The sequence below is a fragment of the Pleurodeles waltl genome, chromosome 11 (assembly GCF_031143425.1).
Source record: "Pleurodeles waltl isolate 20211129_DDA chromosome 11, aPleWal1.hap1.20221129, whole genome shotgun sequence".
Lineage (NCBI taxonomy): Eukaryota > Metazoa > Chordata > Amphibia > Caudata > Salamandridae > Pleurodeles > Pleurodeles waltl.
In genome coordinates this window covers 1295057-1316734 of record NC_090450.1, presented here as the reverse complement: position 1 = coordinate 1316734, position 21678 = coordinate 1295057, and the positions used below count along the sequence as shown (strand labels likewise).

General features: G+C 47.7%; 1 protein-coding gene across 8 annotated transcripts in view; it reads left to right on the top strand.

Annotated features, from left to right (window-relative positions):
• The window catches only part of OPA1 (OPA1 mitochondrial dynamin like GTPase), a 278588-nt gene that overhangs the window by 87213 nt on the left and 169697 nt on the right, over window positions 1–21678 (top strand). For all 8 annotated transcript variants that reach the window (XR_011199307.1, XR_011199308.1, XR_011199309.1 and 5 more), the window contains 7 exons: window positions 2964–3038; window positions 10662–10733; window positions 10825–10924; window positions 12696–12826; window positions 14670–14742; window positions 14830–14902; window positions 18980–19095. Coding sequence is in view for 5 of the 8 variants with exons in the window: in XM_069212739.1 (XP_069068840.1) it covers window positions 2964–3038; window positions 10662–10733; window positions 10825–10924; window positions 12696–12826; window positions 14670–14742; window positions 14830–14902; window positions 18980–19095 (640 nt within the window). In the remaining 3 variants the exon portion in view is untranslated. The remainder of the gene's footprint in view (window positions 1–2963; window positions 3039–10661; window positions 10734–10824; window positions 10925–12695; window positions 12827–14669; window positions 14743–14829; window positions 14903–18979; window positions 19096–21678) is intronic.

The following is a 21678-nucleotide window of genomic DNA, read 5'->3' as shown; positions in this document are numbered from 1 at the left end:
GACCTTGGCGGGCGGCGGAGGCCGCCCGCCAAAGTCCCGCCGTCAGGTTACCGTTCCGCGGTCGAAAGACCGCGGCGGTAATTCTGACTTTCCCGCTGGGCTGGCGGGCGGTCGCCTTCAGACCGCCAGCCAGCCCAGCGGGAAAGAGGCTTCCACGATGAAGCCGGCTCGGAATCGAGCCGGCGGAGTGGAAGCTGTGCGACGGGTGCAGTTGCACCCGTCGCGTATTTCACTGTCTGCGCAGCAGACAGTGAAATACATGTAGGGGCCCTCTTACGGGGGCCCCTGCAATGCCCATGCCAGTGGCATGGGCACTGCAGGGGCCCCCAGGGGCCCCGCGACCCCCCCTACCGCCATCCGGATCTCGGCGGTCCGACCGCCGGGATCTGGATGGCGGTAGGGGGGGTCGGAATCCCCGCGGCGGTGCAGCAAGCTGCGCCGCCGCGGAGGATTCAATGGGGCCGCGGTACACTGGCGGGACCCCGCCAGTGGTGCCGGTCCGACCGCGGCTTTACCGCCGCGGTCGGAATCCCCATTGGAGCACCGCCGGCCTGTCGGCGGTGCTCCCGCGGTCCTCCGCCCTGGCGGTCAAAGACCGCCAGGGTCAGAATGACCACCAAAGTGTCGATAATCAGTTCACACCCATTAGTGAAGAAACAAGGCTGAATTGCCAGACTCTGTGCTTTGGAAAATGAAGTGTGGTACAGACTAATGTGACAACGGTTGGGACATTAGGCGTAAGTCGGCTAGTGTGGTGGGTGATACTGTCAGAGTTACCTGTTGTATTATCCAACTTCACTATGTGTGCCGGGACTTCTAGGCGTACACTATGTGTGCCGGGACTTCTAGGCGTACACTATGTGTGCCGGGGCCTCCAGCCGTACACTATGTGTTCCGGGACCTCCAGGCGTACACTATGTGTGCCGGGACCTCCAGGCGTACACTATGTGTGCCGGGACTCCCAGGCGTACACTGTGTGTGCCGGGACTCCCAGGCGTATACTATGTGTGCCGGGACCTCCAGGTGTACACTATGTGTGCCGGGACCTCAAGGCGTACACTATGTGTGCCGGAACCTCCAGGCGTACACTATGTGTGCCGGGACCTCCAGGCGTACACTATGTGTGCCGGGACCTCCAGGCATACACTGTGTGTGCCGGGACTCCCAGGCGTACACTGTGTGTGCCGGGACTCCCAGGCGTACACTGTGTGTGCCGGGACCTCCAGGCGTACACTGTGTGTGCCGGGACCTCCAGGCGTACACTGTGTGTGCCGGGACTCCCAGGCGTACACGGTGTGTGCCGGGACTCCCAGGCGTACACGGTGTGTGCCGGTACCTCAAGGCGTACACTGCGTGTGCCGGTACCTCAAGGCGTACACTGCGTGTGCCGGTACCTCAAGGCGTACACTGCGTGTGCCGGTACCTCAAGGCGTACACTGCGTGTGCCGGTACCTCAAGGCGTACACTGCGTGTGCCGGGACTCCCAGGCGTACACTGCGTGTGCCGGGACTCCCAGGCGTACAATGCGTGTGCCGGGACCTCCAGGCGTACACTGCGTGTGCCGGGACCTCCAGGCGTACAATGCGTGTGCCGGGACCTCCAGGCGTACACTGCGTGTGCCGGGACCTCCAGGCGTACACTGCGTGTGCCGGGACTCCCAGGCGTACACTGCGTGTGCCGGGACTCCCAGGCGTACACTGCGTGTGCCGGGACCTCCAGGCGTACACTGCGTGTGCCGGGACCTCCAGGCGTACACTGCGTGTGCCGGGACCTCCAGGCGTACACTGCGTGTGCCGGGACCTCCAGGCGTACACTGCGTGTGCCGGGACCTCCAGGCGTACACTGCGTGTGCCGGGACCTCCAGGCGTACACTGCGTGTGCCGGGACCTCCAGGCGTACACTGCGTGTGCCGGGACTCCCAGGCGTACACTGCGTGTGCCGGGACTCCCAGGCGTACACTGCGTGTGCCGGGACTCCCAGGCGTACACTGCGTGTGCCGGGACCTCCAGGCGTACACTGCGTGTGCCGGGACTCCCAGGCGTACACTGCGTGTGCCGGGACTCCCAGGCGTACACTGCGTGTGCCGGGACCTCCAGGCGTACACTGCGTGTGCCGGGACCTCCAGGCGTACACTGCGTGTGCCGGGACCTCCAGGCGTACACTGCGTGTGCCGGGACTCCCAGGCGTACACTGCGTGTGCCGGGACTCCCAGGCGTACACTGCGTGTGCCGGGACCTCCAGGCGTACACTGCGTGTGCCGGGACCTCCAGGCGTACACTGCGTGTGCCGGGACCTCCAGGCGTACACTGCGTGTGCCGGGACCTCCAGGCGTACACTGCGTGTGCCGGGACCTCCAGGACCTCCAGGCGTACACTGCGTGTGCCGGGACTCCCAGGCGTACAATGCGTGTGCCGGGACCTCCAGGCGTACACTGCGTGTGCCGGGACCTCCAGGCGTACACTGCGTGTGCCGGGACCTCCAGGCGTACACTGCGTGTGCCGGGACCTCCAGGACCTCCAGGCGTACACTGCGTGTGCCGGGACCTCCAGGCGTACACTGCGTGTGCCGGGACCTCCAGGCGTACACTGCGTGTGCCGGGACCTCCAGGCGTACACTCGGTGTGCCGGGACCTCCAGGCGTACACTCGGTGTGCCGGGACCTCCAGGCGTACACTATTTGTGCCGGGACTTCCAGACGTATACATAAAATTGGAGAAGTAAAGCTGAACTGCCAAGAATAGATTGCAATACCACACAGATGAAAGTGTGTAATGGGCAGCAGCATTTAGTCCCGGGATTATGGTAAAAGGTGTGCGTTGTTTACTGTTTCAAAGGGCATGGATGTCGTTCTCTTAAGCTTTGGTCATGTGGCTAAAGCCTTGCATGCACCAATCAGATTACAGGTTCCTGCCACGCACTCTGATCTCTAAATGTATTCCTTTTTGTTTGTTCTTTTTCAATCAGCTGGCCGCTCTGAGGCATGAAATAGAAATCAGAATGAGGAAGAGTGTGAAAGAAGGTCAGACTGTCAGTGCTGAGGTAAGTGGTGATTCTTTGTGTCTGAGGCCCAGCAGACCCTGCTGCTTTTATCAGTCATGCTGTAGATGCGCAAAGACGGCAGATTATTGCAGCTGTTTTAGAACTGTGGTCTTGTACCTATACCACTCCGCTGAGTAAGCAGGCAGTGCCTTTAGACCTTGTTTCAGGGATACTGCTTGGCCAGCCAGCAGAAGTCATTGCCTACTACAGCTCTGAGTGCATTTTCCAGGTGCTGAATGCGGGGTACCTCAAGATCTTATTCACCCTGTATCACCTGCGTAGGCCCCCACCAAGTTCAGCCTATTCAGGGAACTGTTTGGATTCCACTCACTGGCACCAACATGAAAATACATATGTGCACCAACGAGACACAACTCTTACCCAAAGTTCCCTAAACACTCAGCATTCAGTGTCTCTAAAAACACCTCTGCCTTATTGTATCCTGAATATCCAGCACCTACCTGAAGCTGAATTCCTCCTCTTCATTAACAGCAAAAACAACCAGTGCACAGCTGTGTCGCCGATGTGAGCCTGGGTGGCTTCAAACCCCAGGAACCAATTGCCAAGCAATCCAAACTGTCCATGTGCTAACTTGAACTTGTAAAGCTGTTCCTCCCTAAGCTTGACCTTTGACACTTTCCAACCACAAATACACTTCCATCTCTCTTGCATCTAAATTGGAGTAATTCTGGGCTCCATTGCCTAATGTGCTTTACAGTGAACTTCATGAAAGGCATGCATCATGTTCCAGCAGGTCTTATTAAAGTCCAGAAGAGAGTTGACTGCAGCACTCAATAATAATGAAGCATAATTGGATTTGCAGCGTGAATCCTTTTGTGGGTTCACATGCTGTGCATCATTCTGCCATCTAGTGGTTGGGTCCGGAATTGTATGTTTTTTTTTTCTCTCCTGGGTGTCATCGACCACCATTTGGTGTTAGGTCCGTCCCCGTAGGACGTCAGATGGCACCCTGGAGGTTCCTATACTTGGTAGCCATCTTCAGATTCAGAAGCAAAGGAGGAGCTCTGAGGTTTTGGGCGGATGACACCGAAAAAACGTAGACAAAAGATTTTGAATGCCGGGACAAACAAATAGAGGCAAGGAGACAGACAAACACATTACCAGTGGGGAACACCCGGTGGAGATCAGCAGGACAGGAGAATGAAGCAAGGTAGAGGTCATGGAAAATACCCCATTTAAAGTTTGCCCGAACTGCCACCACAAGTTTGCCCGGCGTGAGCCACACAGGGTCTGCAGTCTATCTTCCAAGGGACACAGAGACGAGGGAGGAGTTACAAGCCGCGATGCAGAGCCAAAAACAATAGGAGTCGCTGAAGGAATTCGGACTTTCAGTGACGAGGAAAATCAAGCGAGAGGTGCAGAGTCCACTCAGAGAGGGTCTGACGTCGAATTCCTCAAAGGAATTGCTAAGGAAAAAGACTCCTGAAAAAGAAGACGGTAAGAGATGTCGAAAAAAGGCAAGAAAAAAAAACAAAGACTTCGGGGGAAAAATCACCCAAAAGGCAATACCGAAAGGCAGCCCTACGCCAAAGAAGAGGACTTTCGAGGGTCAGCCACTAAGAAAAGAGCCCTATGGATCCCTCACCAAGGATACCGAAGAGGACCAACCGCTGACCCTGCCGAGAGCAGAGCTGGCGAACGAGGCCCTGAAATCAGCAGGGCAGGAGGTGCCGAAAGCATTCGAAGAGCAGACGCTGAGGTGCTGAAAGAGCGTTGGAGGTGGAGAAGAAAAGACATCGTCTGGAGGCTGAAATGGCAGCACCACTACAAAAGAAAAACTAATTAAAGGATGCAATGAAACAGGATCTAATCTCCCCCAAGATCATTGAAGACCAAACAGATGCAGAAGCAGAGGAGGAAAAAGCCGCCCTTGAACCTCCGACAACCCCGGACCATATGAGGAGGAGGAAATGACAAGTTTCGAGGAGGACTGGCAGAACCTCGAAACTGAGAGCTACCCTTGAAACCTTCACCCCCTGATGACCTCACATGCAACAATAGCCTGGTGAAGAGGGCAGCAGACACTTATGGGGTACCCCTCGAGGAAGAAAAAGGGGACTCATGTTTCCCTCTCGAAACACTCATACCAACATGCATGGGGAACCTAGTCCTTCCCATGTTACCAAGTATATGGCTCAAGGAAAGGAAGCCTTCAAAGATCCAGCAGCAGCAAACAGAGTCGCACCCAGGGTGGAGAAGAAAAACGAACATTCCCCAAAGGGCCCGAAATACATACAGGCACATGGAGTGGCGGACATCATCATAGTGTCCATGCAAGAAGGAGCAACAGTGCACACACTCCACAGGCCCCCCTCCTGAGAGAGAGAGAGCGCAAAAGACTGGACATGGTGAGGTGAAAGATCGAAAGAAAGACTGCAACACAGTGGCGTGCAGCCAACTCTAATGCACTCTTGAACAGATTCAGTCATCAACAGTGGGACGAAATTGAAGAGCTGATGAAGAAGCTACTAGAGACAGATAAAAAGGGGTCAAAAAACTGTGACACAGGAAGAAAGGAACATCGTAAATGCATGTTTGAAATCCGCTTTAGATGCCGCAGACACAGAAGGTAGGAAGATGTACACAGGAACATCTTTGAGAAGGCATGTGTGGCTCGGGATATCCAACTTTGATCCAGAGGTACAAGCCTCCATAATTAACAAACCCTTCAATGGAGAGAGATTGTTCGGACAAGACGTGGACGAGTCCTTACAGTGGATCAAAAAGGAAAATGAAACAGCCAAGGCAATGGGGGCATTACAGTTCAGAGGAAGCTTCAGTAGAGGCAGCAATATCAGAAGGCCCACAGGAAGGGGAACCTTTACCTCCGGCAGCAACAAAACAACAACAGACAACCCAGGGTAATACATCACAGGGTAACCAACAGAGTGGATACCAACAGTGGCAACACCCCACCAGACAGTCCTTTTGGGGTAGAAGAAGAGCAAAGAGGCAGAGGAGGAGGGACAACTAAATGACATGCAAGTGCCCGCAAGCCCCCACACAACACAAGTAGAGGAAGAATAGTGCGGTATCCACAACAGTGGGAAAAAATTACCACAGACAATTGGAAGCTATTCGTGGTATACAACAGCTACTGTATAGAACTAACAAAAACACCACCAATAAATCCACCAAGGAAGAATGGGTGTCACTCAGCAGAGCCGACTCTAATAAAAGAGGAAGTAAAGTAACTCTTGCTGAAACAAGCAATTGAAAAAGTTAAATGAATGAGTTAAAAAAGGGAAATACTAACCCTAATTCTTGGTGCCAAACCAGGACCTTTCATTAAGAACAATCCTAGATGTCCGGTTCATAAGCAAATTCATCCGCACACAGCATTTCAGGATAACGCTGAGGTCATACCACTTCTGCAGAAAGCAGATTACCTGGCAACCATAGAACTTCAGGATGCCTCTCTACACATACCAGTAAATCACATACACAAAAACTATCTCAGATTCGCAATAGAAGGCATGCACTGTAAATTCAAGGTCTTACCATTTGGAATAAAATCAGCACCAAGGGTTTTCAATAAATGAATAGCTGCAGTCACAGCATTTCTAAGGAGGAAAAGAGTCCATGTGTACCCCTACTTGGACAACTGGCTCATAAGAGTGCACATAAAGGAGAAATGTCAAGAGGATACCAAAACAGTCATCACAACCCTGCAAAGTGCTAGGGGCCAGACTCAAAACCAGGAAGGCACAGGTCAACCCAGCGCAAAAGAGAATACAGGCATTGAGAGAGCAATGTCGCCTTCCCCAGAAGGGGCAGTATCTGACAGTGAGGGCAGCCATGAAGCTAATGGGCATGATGGCATCCTGCATTCTCAAATTACATGCGAGACTACACATGAGACCATTCCAAGAACGGCTGACCAACAGCTGGTCACAAACCACAGGGAGTTGGGAGGATCTAGTGGTTGTAACAGAGACAATACAAAAGGAGATACAATGTTGGGCATCTAAGCAAATATACAAAGGAAGGCCCTTCAACACAACAGCTCCCTCCGTCACCATCACCGCCGATGTGTCCCAGAAGGGGTGGGGCGCGCACGCAGACAAGCTAAAGATAAAGGCTCTATGGAACAAAAAAGACGCAGTCAAACACAACAGTTTTCTGGAGCTGAAGACTGTTTCTAGCCCTGAAGGCATTCCAATCGCAAATAGCAGGAAAATCTGTACTAATACAGACAGACAACACAACAGTGTTCTATCTGAACAAGCAAAGGGGTACAAAATGGTTCACCCTAAGCAGATCGGCTCAAATGTGGAAATGGGCGATACCCTAAGGGATCAGCCTACGAACAATACATCTACTTGGAAAGTACAACGTAGAAGCGGACAAACTAAGCAGGGAAAACTGCAACACACACGAATGGGAGATAAAGCAATGGGGCCTCAAAAGAATTTTAAAAATCTTGAGCACACCAACAATCAACCTGTTTGCATCAGCAGAGAACAGGAAATGCCAACGCTTCGCCTCCAGGTTTCCACAACACCAATCATAAGGGAATGCTCTGTCGCTAAACTGGTCAGGGACATTTGCCTACGCCTTTCCGCCGATTCCCCTAATACCAAAGGTACTGGAGAAGGCCAGGAGACTGGGAACAAGTCTCATCCTGATGCACCATGCTTGCCCGGCCCATTTTTGGGCTAGACAAGCATGGAACTCAGACCTACTCCAACTGTCCAGGGAATCGTTTATAAAGATCAAACCAGAACAAGACCTACTCACAATACAATGGGGGAAAGTATTCCACCCATAGCCAACAACTCTCACTCGAACAGTGTGGCACCTGAATACATAGAATTCAGACACTTAAACCTACCCCACAGCCATGGAGATATTAAAGCAAGCAAGAAAACCAACAAGAAGATACATCAAAATGGAAAAAATACCTCCTATGGTGCACAGGAAACAATACACAATTAACAATAGCTAGACTGGAGACTGTAATAACCTATCTCACACACTTTTTAAATAACAAAAGCAACTACTCTTTACTCAAGGTACACCTATCGTGGATTACACCAGAGGGGTGTATGGAAACGTTACTTCGTGGCACCTGTAATAAAAAGGTTCCTGGAAGCATGTAAAAACTATTGCCCCTCCAAGAAAGGCACCAGCCCCAATGTGGAGCTTGAACACAGCACTAACACAACCCATGACAAAACCATTCGAACCCATGCACAAGGCTACTTTAAGATTTCTCACATTAAAAACAGCCTTCCTAATTGTGATCACATCGCTACGAAGCATAAGTGAGATCCAAGCCTTAACAAAAGAACCACACATGCAAATCCACAAGGACAAGATGGTTCTCAGAACCAACCCACAGTTCCTACCAAAGGTGGTCACCAGGTTCCACATGAATGAAACTGTGCAGTTACCATCTTTCTTCAAAAATCCACACAGCGAAACAGAGATAAAACTGCACACACCCGATGCAAGAAGTGCACTAGTATACTACTTGGAAGAAACCAAGCAGCTCCGCAAAGGTAATCAATTATTTGTTGCGAATGCTAAAGGCAACCCCGTTACAAAGAGGCCCATTGCACGACGGATTGTGGAGACAATTCAAGCATGCTATGCAACGGCAGGCAAACAACTGCCACAACGCCAACAGGCACACTCAAGAAGGAAAAAGGTGCAACCCTGGCATTCCTAGCAAAAGCGCCCATAGATACCATTTGCACAGCAGCAACATGGGCATCCCCTCACACATTCACAAAACAGTATTGTGTGGACATCCAAATGCATAACGAAGCCCGAGTGGGACAAAAGGTACTGCAACACCTGTTTGCAAGTTCATCATTTCAACCCAACCATCCCAAATAAATAGGAGAAACTGCTATAGAATCTGATGCACAGCATGTAAATCCAGAAACTGATTCATGCTGCAAAACTAAATGGTTACTTATCAGTAGGAGTAGTTTTGCAGCTTGAAGAGTTTTCGGGATTCATATGCGACCCACCCATTTCCCCGGGAAACAGAACAAGTCAAACAGGTGGGGGTAAGAGGTCAAAAGTGTAAAAAAAAAAAAAAGAGAGAAATGAAAACAAAACAAAATGAAAAAGAATCCAAAGATGGCTACCATGGACCGGAACCTCCGGGGCGCCATCTGACGTCATACGGGGACGGACCTAACACCAAATGGTGGTCGACGACACCCAGGAGAGAAATAGAAAAAAGACAATTCCGGACCCAACCACTAGATGGCGGAATGATGCACAGCATGTGAATCCAGAAAACTCTTCAGGCTGCAAACCTACACCTACTGGTAACTAACCATTTTGTTCCCACCGTAAGCCTTGCATCTTCGTAATGGCTAGCTATGTCTCAACTAAGACAACCTGACACCTTCTCCAGTCTGGCAGAGAAAATATCATCCACCAGTGAACTTTGCCACACCCGGGTCAAGGACATCTGCAGACAGGAGACAAACTGCAAAAAAAAAAACAGAAAGCAGGCCTCTGGGTCAGGAATAACATCTCAGCCTTCAACTCAGGAACAGACTACTCGCCTCTTCATTGAACACTGCATCATGGCACCATGGGATTGCCAGTCCCTCTGCTCTGTGCAATGTGACGAGTCTCCAATCACATTCTTATCTCCTAAGTCTTTCCACTGCTTCTTGCTGAGCCTGTGCTCCATAAATATCAATGAATTCGTTCATTCAAACATTTCTGATAGTTCAATTACGTTAAAAAAAAAATCAGATAGTTTGAAAAATAGAAACTAGTGGTGATTGAGGCTTTGTACAAAGATGCTGCTTCTGGTGAAGACGGTGAAACGCTAGCAGAGCATTTCAAGAGTTGCCATGGTATAGTTCCAGAATAGCTCTATTTGTGCCGGCTAGAATAAGCATCACTAGTTGTCCTTTCCTTCCCATCACATGAAAGCAATCCATATCGCAAGATCAATGTTGATCAAGAAAGTCTTGGGCTGGTGTGACCTTCTACGTGAGAAAAATTGTATTCACTTCTTTTGTACGTACTTCAATTGTTACACCGTAGAAGCTCTTTTGTTAGTCTTTTTCTGCTCTTTCCTAAATTGAAAGAAACAAACTTTCAAGCTGATGAGTGAAACCAAAATGATAATCTTTGTAGGAGTTGGATAAGATACATTGTAATCATATTTGGGTGGTTTTCAGCAAAATGAGCTTGGTAACTGGAAAGCTTGATAAATAGCCTCATACCAGTCTCAAAGTTCACAGCTGAAATTGGAGTCTCCTGAAAATGTGTTTGCCGGTTGCTATAACAAAGCGATATATGGGATCTTAGACCTTGGGTAGAAATGTTTTAGTGTTGTAAGAATGAATCCACTCTCGAAGTTTGGATTTGCTATTTGAACCCATCCCCTCGAACCGTTTGTTATGTGTTTTCTTCACCTTGTAGTACATCTGATTCATTTGAAGCTGCTCCGAATGTTTGATAATGTTACAGTTCAGGGGCCTCGATTTAGATGATGATGTGATGAGTAAGAGCATTAAATCTGAATAAAGAGTACCCAAATCAGGCTCTGCTTTTATAACTAGACTCTGGTATAGGAGAACCTTGCTTGATCCTTAGTGCTGTCCGTTCTTGTGCTTTCAGACAATTTCCCTGAGTGTGAAAGGGCCGGGCCTTCAGCGGATGGTGTTAGTAGACCTGCCAGGCATCATCAGTGTAAGTACTTTGCTGCTGAGTAATGCGGCGGCGTGATGTGGGAATAGACCGCATCCTGACATGTCTCACTCTCTTGTATGTTTTTCTGTAGACTGTAACGGCGGGCATGGCCGCTGATACCAAGGAGACCATCTTCAGCATCAGCAAGGCCTACATGCTGAATCCCAATGCCATCATCCTCTGTATCCAAGGTAACACCAGTTATGTCCTCATGTACTTTGAAGAATAAGCATTTTCTAAGAATGTTTTAATCTGAGTTCATCTTATTGATGGCTGCCACGTGTGTCCGTGTCAGTGAGAAGGATACAATGTTTAGGTGCTTCGGTGATACATGTGGTCTGTAAACTTATAATGAAACCTATGACTTATTCTCACCTGTTTGTCAAGTTATAATGAGCAATGCAGATCTGAAATCACAAGCGTTGGGCTCCTCCACAGCTCTGTGCTGGTTGAAGGAGATCCTGTATATACCAGGACATCAGACTGCACATGGGCAAAGACATTTGAATGGGTGTCACCACGGTCTCTTTTGGTTCTGACTCTTTGTTAGAATGTGTATTTTGAGGGAGAGTATGTCGATTAGGCTGAGGTGTGGTAGAACTTCTGTGAAGGTTAAAAAAAATATATATGGTTACAATCACCTATATGATTTTAAAATGCAAGCTAGAACTGGCGTGAAATATTTACAAATATTCCAAACTATTGGTCTAATGTTGGTTAGAGGTCAGGGCCTCTTCTATGATATTGTCTCAGGGTCATGCTGGTGCTGATAACTTTTAAATAAGTATTGAACACCTAGAGATTGAAAGGGAGATTGGCCCCTTTAACTGTGTTGGAACTTCATTTGGTGGGTCCTAACCAACACAGTCGTTTGGTAATCATCCCATACTAAAACGTTTATTTGTGAGTTACCTTTTGTGGTAACGTTAGAAAAGGTTTGACACTACTGATAAGCCTAAGGCTGCTCGACCACGCTACCCCCTAAAAGAGCACCTTGGGATTGCTAGAGCAAGCCCCTGCCCACTGGTGTGGGAACCCTGAACTCTTTACACAATATACCTTATTTTGGTGTGCTGTATAAAGAGCCAGCTTCGTACAGGAGCGAGCTGGTTAAATATGCTGCTCATTGTCATCTTTCTGCAGATTTCATACTGCAGGCTTTCTTTGTGTAGGGATTGGGGTTGCTCAGTGGGGGAACATTTCCTAACAGTCTTTTATTTTTTTCACCTAATAAATGCCGCATTTTGAAGAATTCCATAGCACCATTTGTTGAGGCCATGCTTGCACCCCTGATGACTTATTCAGACACAGAGATCTTGTTCTGTCCCATGCATCATTACCAAGCATTATTTTGGGATCTTGATCTATTTTAGAGTCATTTACCCCCCACGGTTATTAGGATTGTATACGTTGAGTATGTGCAGTTCACAGACTTAGGGTTCTATCCTTCCACCCATCCACAAGTCGTCGGTGTGGAGAAAGTGAAGCCATTCTTGGAGACTGATGGTCCTTCGTTCACTGTGACCTGGAAGGAGAGGTCAGGCCCCCTTCCACCTTCTGTGAGGAGAGACACTTAACATGGCCACATGAAAGCAATAGAGACCACAGCTTTGAGAGTCCGAGGGCCTCCGACCAGTATTTGCACTTGTATAAAATCCTAAGCTCATAAGGCGGTAGTTTCGAAGTGAGGAGGCCTCATGATAGTATTTGTGGGGCATTTTGAAGCCACAACATGAAAGGCCTCAGCGTTAGACGGAGTAGAGTACCCGTCACGTGATGAAGTTTGTGCAGTTCTCTGAAGGATCCCTTGAGCATGATGCCTTCCAGCTGCCTGACGGCACGGCCAGCCTCTGATGCTTTTCCAATTTGTTCTCTGGATTCAGAGTTTGTTCCTGGAAACACCTTTGCTTGAAGCCTGGCCCTAATTGAGGTTTTGCTGATGTTTGTACCTCTCTTCTAAAGATGGATCCGTGGATGCCGAGCGCAGCATTGTCACAGACCTGGTCAGCCAAATGGACCCCCAGGGAAGGCGGACGATCTTTGTGTTAACAAAAGTGGACCTGGCTGAGAAGAATGTGGCGAGCCCAAACAGGGTGAGTGCGACATGTCCTCCTTATGGCTGAAGTTGGGCAGATAGGGTTTATAACATATTGTGGTGTTAAAGTGAATATAAGACCGTTAGTAAGGTTATTTTTTCAGTTTTGTCATGGCTTTGCTTATCGCCTTGCTGAATAACAAGAATTTTATGGTTGTGCCCATGTGTTACGTTTTTCTCAGTCTCCGTAAGAAACATTTGTTTGCACCCAACAGCTGCTCTTCATTGTTGAATTCCTGTTGTGGTTCTTGTCTCATGCATGAGTTGTGCGATGATCCTCATGAATGTCTTGGACATTTAGAGCAGGAAGTGAACACTGCACGAGTCCCACAGGAGGACACTTTTCCATCTCTGGCTTTAAGTGAAGCAGCCGGTCCGTTGTAGGAGATGTTGTCTTGAGTTGGTCAGTTTAGTTGATGCTCCTGTGAACAGAAGGAACATGAAAACCTGGCACTACTAAAGTAATGCCCTTGTGACATTGAGTTGTGTAGTTACTCAGCTCAAAGATAAGGATATCCTCTTTCACAAATGTCACTGTTTAAATGGGTAGAAAATTACGCAACATTTACTTTCTTACTTAAGCTCATTGTCCATAATCCAGCCCTTGCTGAGCTCGTATCCTTTTCAAAAAGGAGCAGCCGTGCCAGGAATCGCCGCTCTCTGGGGCCTCCGGTGCAGCCATTTAACAGTTTATATAACTGATCAATGACTTGAATGTTATGTGTGTTTGTTTGGCTGGTTATCGCATTCCTTCCAAACATCCCTGTATATAACATCGAATTTCTTTCCTAGATACGATTTGTTTCTTGAATTCTGCAAACAATTTCAATATTTGGTGTCCTAGAGGAGGCAGCATGTGTAAGAGACACGAAGGGCAGTCTGCCGCAAACCTCTGAGTAGGTCCTCAGTCAGACAGTGTAAAGGAGAAGATTAATCAGATCCAAACCTAAAATCTCCTGACTCACGGAAGCCTAATCCTCTTGCATATAGTAATGGGTGCAAAAGTTTCTGCTCACCCTGTGCCCTCCCGAAGCAGAGTGGATCATTGATGCTGCAGCCAGTCAGATTGACCTAAACACTCAGCTGCAAACAACTTCTGGAGCATGTCAACCATCAGGACAGCTGACGTTTTTGTTCAGTATTTACCCAGTAATGTAATCTGTTAGGACCCTGGCACTTGTGAAATGACAGGACACAACATATGCATTGACTTAGGGCCTAATTTAGAGTTTGGTCGGGTTACTCCATCACAAACACGAGAGATATCCCGTCTGCTGTATTACGATCCCATTATATCCTAACGCAATCATAATATGGCGGACGGGATATCCGTCACGTTTGTGAAACAGTAACGCGTCTGCAAAACTCTAAATCAGGCCCTCAGGCTTTACAGAAGAGCTGATAGAGGCAGGTGGGAAAGTCCTTGTTCTTCTAAATCCACTTAAGAAACTCCACATCAGGAGTTGAGATATTGGCATTGACTAAGCAACCATTACTGCAGATATTGATGGCTCTGTCCAGGAAGCTAACACAAGAAACAGTCATGGATCTTCATGGATGTTCGTCTCTTGTTAGAGTTAAGGACCAGGCTCTACACTGTGTAAGAAATTATCATTACAAGATAGAAGTATGTTCTTTTCAATCTCTGACACAGTAAGTGATTTCTTCCACTCCATCTGGCCCTTGAAATGCCCCTGTAGTTTTTTTTTGCGTAAATAACATCTGGCGTTGTTGTGTCTGACACAATCATCTTTAAGCATGGGGCACTCAGGTGAGATGACAGCCTTAAACGTTGTAAAGCTTCATACATTGCAGCTCACATTTTATTTGTTATGTTGTAGATTCAACAGATAATCGAAGGCAAACTCTTTCCAATGAAGGCGTTGGGTTACTTTGCTGTTGTCACTGGAAAAGGTAAATTCAAGTGTCTGGAAAACAAATACAGCTGAAGTAGTGACCTGTCCACTGATGTCATATAAAGGGTGTTTTCTATATTTGTAGGCAACAGCTCTGAAAGTATTGATTCCATAAAAGACTACGAAGAGGAATTTTTCCAAGCCTCAAAACTTGTAAAGTAAGTTCCTTGTTGTGTTTCTGGGCGTGCTGATGTTTTGTGATGTGTTTCAATCTTAGCAGCTTGCTATCTAGAGGCCTGGGTGATTTCCTACAACAGAGTTGCTTGTTGTGTGCAGTTTGCTTACAGATTCAATCAGGTCCAGGGAAAACTCGCACATTTTAAAGGTGTACTCACCCAAAATTAAATAAACTGTTTCTTAATTCAAATTTGCCTTTCTCTTCCTGACCACCAGGATGTTTATTAACCATTTTCTCGTTATCAGTTTCACCGTCATGGACCCCTTTTGATTATTTTTTTGTTATGCTCTCAATATTTTTCTAGAGCCACATGCACCCCTTGGCTTCCTTAGAGTACTTGACAACCACCCAAAGGAGCGAGGAAAGCAACATCACCTTAACAAAGCAGGAACCCCAGCGCATTTTCAGAACTCAGTGTGATTTTTAAGTTGTTTTTTGTTTATTTTTGAGGATTGTTGAGGAAATGTTTTTCTTAGTTTAGGACGCAGGATGCTGAGCCACCCACCACTGAATGACTTGAAAAATGACTTCAAGGGTCGCCATGGCGACAGGAGGTTTGTGTAAATTCAAGAGTAGGGCCGGTGGAGAATAATGGCTAGATAGCGTGAGAGTGGTTGGAGGGTGCAGACCTTGTGCTGCTTGACTAATGCGCCTTCTTGAATGACATATTTAATACCACACCTAGCGATACGCTGTCCCAAGGTAAGTCTCCTAAAGTAAATTTTAATATTTATGCACTTTCCTATGCCGGTCTCCTTTGCATCCTGCTCTACAGTAGACATTTTAAACCCTAGATTGGGCGCTGTAAATCTAAACTCGTGTAGAGTTCTCCTTTCAGTCCGTGGCCTTCACCCTGGTGCACTTCATGTTGGGTAAGGAGGATGGCCGGGAGAGCTCTGAGTTTCTTTGGCGCTGGCTTTAATACAGTTTTCAAATCATGAGCCACTATCATCTTGCGAACTGGCTTACTTTGCTTAACCACGCAGAGTGCATGAAAGACGCCACAGCCGGCTCCAGGCTGGTGAACCCAGGTGATGTTGGTGGTTTAATCTCCAAAAGAGCTGTAACCAAAACCAGAGCAGCTCATGAGGAAAAACTCCCGGCTCCTGCTGTTGTTGACTGTCTTATAAAGAAAAATAGAACCACAAGTATCTGCTTATGGTAATAGTCAGTCAGTGGTAGCTGTCAAACTGGGTGAATGTCCCCTTGCATGTTTCTGTTTTTTTACAGCGAGAAGTAATGAACTTTGGGGTTTCAAAGGACTGAAAGGCCTGTCTTTGGGAAGGCAGCTAGCACTAGGGGTGCGCCCAGGTTTTTTTCCACATACTGAGAATTTCGTGGAACTGCTAACCAAAAAATGTGGACTTTTATGAATATTTTCTTTGCAAATATACATTTTGTTGAGTCTGTTGCTAGAAACAGTGAAGGAAGGGATGCACTGGTATCCAACGTACTCACTATTAACTAGCCTCAAAATCACATTCTTGAGATAAAATACACGTGTAGTTCAAGAAAAGTAAGTATTCCAAAAAATCAGTAAAGCCTATACATCCCCAATAAAACTTCACTCTTTGTTTCATAGTGCCGGTGCCAGCTAACTAAAATACTGTGCGTGCTTGCGAATAATGTACCTGCAAGTACGTCCAACTGCATTGTGGCACGCGATCGGCTCAGGTGCCCACATAGGACTGTTCTTATTATAGGACAGGTCTGCGTTGACTTCTTGGATACCCAAAGAGTACGTTGAGGGAGCCTATTAGTTTTCAGAAGCCACATTTCTAGGGGAATTATTTACTAGAGTTTATAAACCCTCCCATCCCTTCCACAATCCTGCTTCACAGAGTTAGTTCATTTGTAAATACCACCTTTCAGACATTCCAGGTTTTCAAAAGGGAGTTTGGATTGAGCCTGCCTGCGATGTGTTTGAACTCGGAGCACAATATTTGAGTTGCAAAGAATGCATTTTATTTCTTCACAAATTCATTACTTTTTAAGTTAAATAGTTTCAGGTGTTTACGGGGAGATTTAACTCAATTAAATTATGTTTGTGGGGGATTTATGATGTTATATATTACAAGATGTTTTGGGTTAAAATGATTCTATGGACATAAACCAGTGACCACGTAGGTCGGAAAGTCCAAGCAGGAAACGTTTCCCTCTGTAAAGTCTCTGTGGCTCTGGAGCTGGGGAGTTCTTTTCCATCCTGCGTTACTCCTGAGCCTAAGACTTCAAGGCACCCATTCATGCCGTACACGCCTGTCAGTAGAAAATCTCTCCTTTAGCTGGTTGGGTCTTGAGAAAAGATTTTTTTAAAGTTATTTTTCAACCTTAAAAAAAAAAAAAATGAACACAGGCCAGGGATGCCCCAGGTTTTCGAACCATTGCTTTTCATAGGGGTTTTTGCTTCTTATTAATTTCGGACACCTGCAGCTTGTCTTGATCCCATCATTCGGCCTCTTCTTGTAGGCTTGATCATCCAAGCACAGAACGCGGATGGTAAGATACACATCCCGTCCAAACATGCACGGTTGTAAATGTTTGAAAACGTCTCCTATTCACTGAAAGATATTCTGTGATTGCTCCTTAACATCCTGCTCTCTCGGTGGTATCAAGGAGCTCAAGAGACTGATGGTCTCGCTTCTACGGACTAGCAAGAACCGCAGGGTCAGATTGGGCATTTTTGAGACTGAGTAGGAAGGTTGGAGGATTTGTTCTCCCTCATTGGAGCTGTGTTACCTTACTTCACACCTCTGACATGCAGAACGATGGTGGGGCAGAGATAACGACCAGAACGGTTGATACGTGGTACATTGGAGTGCAAAACATGGCTTTTACTCCTGGTTGGAGGAGGGGCTGTCCCTAAACACGCCTCACATTATACAACAGATGGCTCATGCGTGAGAGGTGGAGGTGACAAGGGTAATGCAAGGGGGTTGTGGAACTCTCTGAGACCCGTACCCGAATGGTATGTTTGTGACAATTGTGGAGTCACAGAATCGACTTCTATGATCAGCAAGATTCACTGAAACCGCTAGAGAGATTTGGCTCAAGTTTCCAGCAGCCCCTGCTGTTACAGCAAGAATGGATGTGCTGCTGGAAATGGGAACAAGTCTTAGACTGATTACCTGTATTTATAGGGCCTTAGTGAGGACACAATGAAGCCCCACCCCCCAAGAGAGTTCAGCAGCTGTGGGTTGCACCTCTAAAAGAGACTTGGACAAATGCAGAATTAAAAACGACACATGCACTAGTTAAAGTGGTTTCTAGTGAAACACACATTTAATTTCCTCCACCGCATCTACATGACGCTCCTCAAATTGCATAATTTCTATCCAGATAGATCTCCCGATGTTCTTGATGGTGGGAACGCAAAGTCTCGTTAGTGCATATGAAATGAAGGTAGTTGAGAGTCCATCATTCCTGCCTTCAGGGATGCACACACTAAATATGGTGACAAACCTCCTGAAGCACAACCAGTTCTTATCATATATTTGGAAGTATACTCATGAGAGACTAGAAGGCAGCACAGATCTGCTCTGCTGGCAGAAAGATGCATAGTTGTGCCTTGGAACACACCGGGGGCCCGGTAGTAGCGTCTGGCAGGAGATCTTAGAATAAAGGAACTTGGGACATATGAGGCAATGGAGGATGCACTTTGTGGTCTACAGCGATACAGCAAGTGGCAGGGAAGGAGGACAACAAAGGGGGAGACTAGTGTGGAGGTCATGGATGGAGAATATAGATACTAGAGAACCGTTATCCTGGGACGATTAAGGAGTGTGTGCCAATTAGTAAACTAGGGCTAAAGTTTAAAATGTAAGACTTAGATATGCTAGCGAATAATATGGTCAGTATTATTGGTTTTAAATGATTGAAGGGTAGTATTCATGCATATGGAAGGATATGAAGGTCAAATGTGGATTGATGAAACGTGCATCCAGGTAACAGCTCTACTTTAGTAATGTGGTTATATATCTTTTATGTAAGGTACAGTGTTTGATTTTCAAATTTTAATAAAAAATGCAAAGTTCTAAAAAAAATCTTCTCTTTCTTTCAGAACTGGAATGCTCAAGGCGCACCAAGTCACCACGAAAAACCTGAGCCTGGCAGTATCTGACTGCTTCTGGAAGATGGTTCGGGAGTCAGTAGAACAGCAGGCAGATGCGTTTAAAGGTGGGTCAGGAAGTGATACCGCTTCTGATCCTCTGCAGCTGTTACCATAGTACACGGTCTTTGAAGCCATACCTCACTCTTCCAAAGAACATCTCAAGAAGTATGTGGTTTTCGGGCAGCAGAGCTAATAGGATTAGGTGTCCTCTACATCATACTACTTTCGGAGCAGGATCCCACTGTAGGGTGACCCACCTTGAAGTTGGGATGTAGGTGGTATTCTGTTCTCTCCTGCAGCTGGCCTTTCCACCTGTAGCTCCTCTTCACAGGAAAACTGTTCCTTGAGTTAGAAATGATTTTTTAATGCAGGGGATTGTGCTCTTGGTGATGAACTTAAACCGAATGTGCGACGCTAGCTTCTGTGAGAGATTAATTGCACATGACTGCCAAGGAAGTGTTGAGGTAAACATGAAGGGAAACCAAAATATTACAACGAGGGAAAGCAGGGGAAGAGAAGATGATTCACAGTGTTCGATGGCATCTGTCGCTGTAGATACGCATGTTCTGCAATAGCTCGCCATCTGGTGTTGGGCCGGAGTGTTACAAGTTGTTTTTCTTCGAAGAAGTCTTTCGAGTCACGGGACCGAGTGACTCCTCCTTTTGTCTCCATTGCGCATGGGCGTCGACTCCATCTTCGATTGTTTTTTTTCCGCCATCGGGTTCGGACGTGTTCCTGTCGCTCCGAGTTTCGGAACGGAAAATTAGCTAATTTCGGAAGATTTTCGTCGGTATTGTTGCGTTCGGGATCGGCGTACTTAGATTCCACACCGCATCGAAGATCGAAGAGCTCCAGTGCCCTTCGGGGTAGTTTTTTCGATCCTCCGTCGGGGCCTGGTCGGCCCGACCGCGTGCTGAAGAATGCCGATGGAACGGACCCCGTTCCGTTTCTGCCCCAAATGCCACAATAAATACCCCTACACAGACCAACACTTGGTCTGCAACCTGTGACTGTCACCTGAGCACAGCGAAGACACCTGCGAGGCCTGTCGTGCGTTCCGGTCCCGAAAAACACTCCGAGACCGTCGAGCCAGAAGACTTCAGATGGCGTCCGCTCCGACAGCCCAACGGGAGTTCGAGGAACAAGAAGAGGAAGGTACCTTCTCGATCCAAGACTCAGACTCCGAAGGATTCGACGATACACAAACCGTGAGTAAGACGTCGAAATCCACTCAGAGGAACATTTACAAGGCCCAGGGGACGCCACTGCCACCAGGCCATGGCTCGACCCATAAATTCGGTGACCGACCGTCGGCACCGAAAAAGGCCCAAACAGTGCCGAGATCGTCCGACTCCGGTCGAGACACCGGCACGCAGCCTTCTCGGGACCGAGAAAGTGCTGGAGACAAGCCTCGACACCGAGATGCCGGTGTGGACACGGCTCGACGCCGAGACAGCGGCACCGAAACAGATCGACGCCGAGAGGTTTCGGCCCCGAAAAGGAAAAAAGTCACCTCGGAGCCGAAAAAACACGCAGACAAAGTTTCGATGCCGAAACAGACTGCAAGCGACCCAGCTTCAGGCTCTTATACAGAAGAGCACTCGCTAACCTCCCAAATGCAGAAGCATAGGTTTGAGGAAGAGCTACAAGCAACTGATGTGGACCATACGCAAAAGCGTATCTTCATTCAGCAGGGGACAGGAAAAATAAGCACCCTTCCCCCCATTAGGAGAAAGAGAAGGTTGGAGTTCCAGACGGAACAAACACCACAACCAAAAGTGGTGAAAAGAGTTACACCACCACCCTCTCCTCCGCCCGTGATTAACGTTTCACCAGCACAAACTCCATCACACTCCCCAGCTCACACCACCATGAGCCAGGGTGACCAAGATCAGGACGCATGGGACCTATACAACGCCCCAGTGTCAGATAACAGTCCGGAGGCATACCCTACAAAGCCATCTCCACCAGAAGACAGCACCGCGTACTCTCAAGTGGTGGCTAGAGCAGCACAATTTCACCACGTAAGCCTCCACTCAGAACAGGTCGAGGATGATTTCTTATTCAACACACTCTCCTCCACCCACAGCTCATACCAAAGCCTGCCTATGCTCCCTGGTATGCTCCGGCACGCAAAAGACATCTTTAAGGAGCCGGTCAAAAGTAGGGCAATCACACCAAGGGTGGAAAAAAAGTATAAGCCGCCTCCTACGGACCCGGTTTTCATCACTACACAGCTGCCACCAGACTCTGTCGTTGTAGGAGCAGCTAGGAAAAGGGCCAACTCTCACACATCTGGAGATGCACCACCCCCAGATAAAGAAAGCCGCAAGTTCGATGCAGCTGGTAAAAGAGTCGCAGCACAAGCTGCAAACCAGTGGCGCATCGCGAACTCCCAGGCACTACTTGCGCGCTATGACAGAGCCCACTGGGACGAGATGCAACATCTCATTGAACATCTGCCCAAGGACTTACAAAATAGGGCAAAACAAGTGGTTGAGGAGGGACAGACCATCTCCAACAACCAGATACGCTCCTCCATGGACGCTGCAGATACAGCTGCACGGACAATTAATACATCTGTAACTATCAGAAGGCATGCATGGCTCCGAACGTCTGGATTTAAACCAGAGATTCAACAAGCAGTT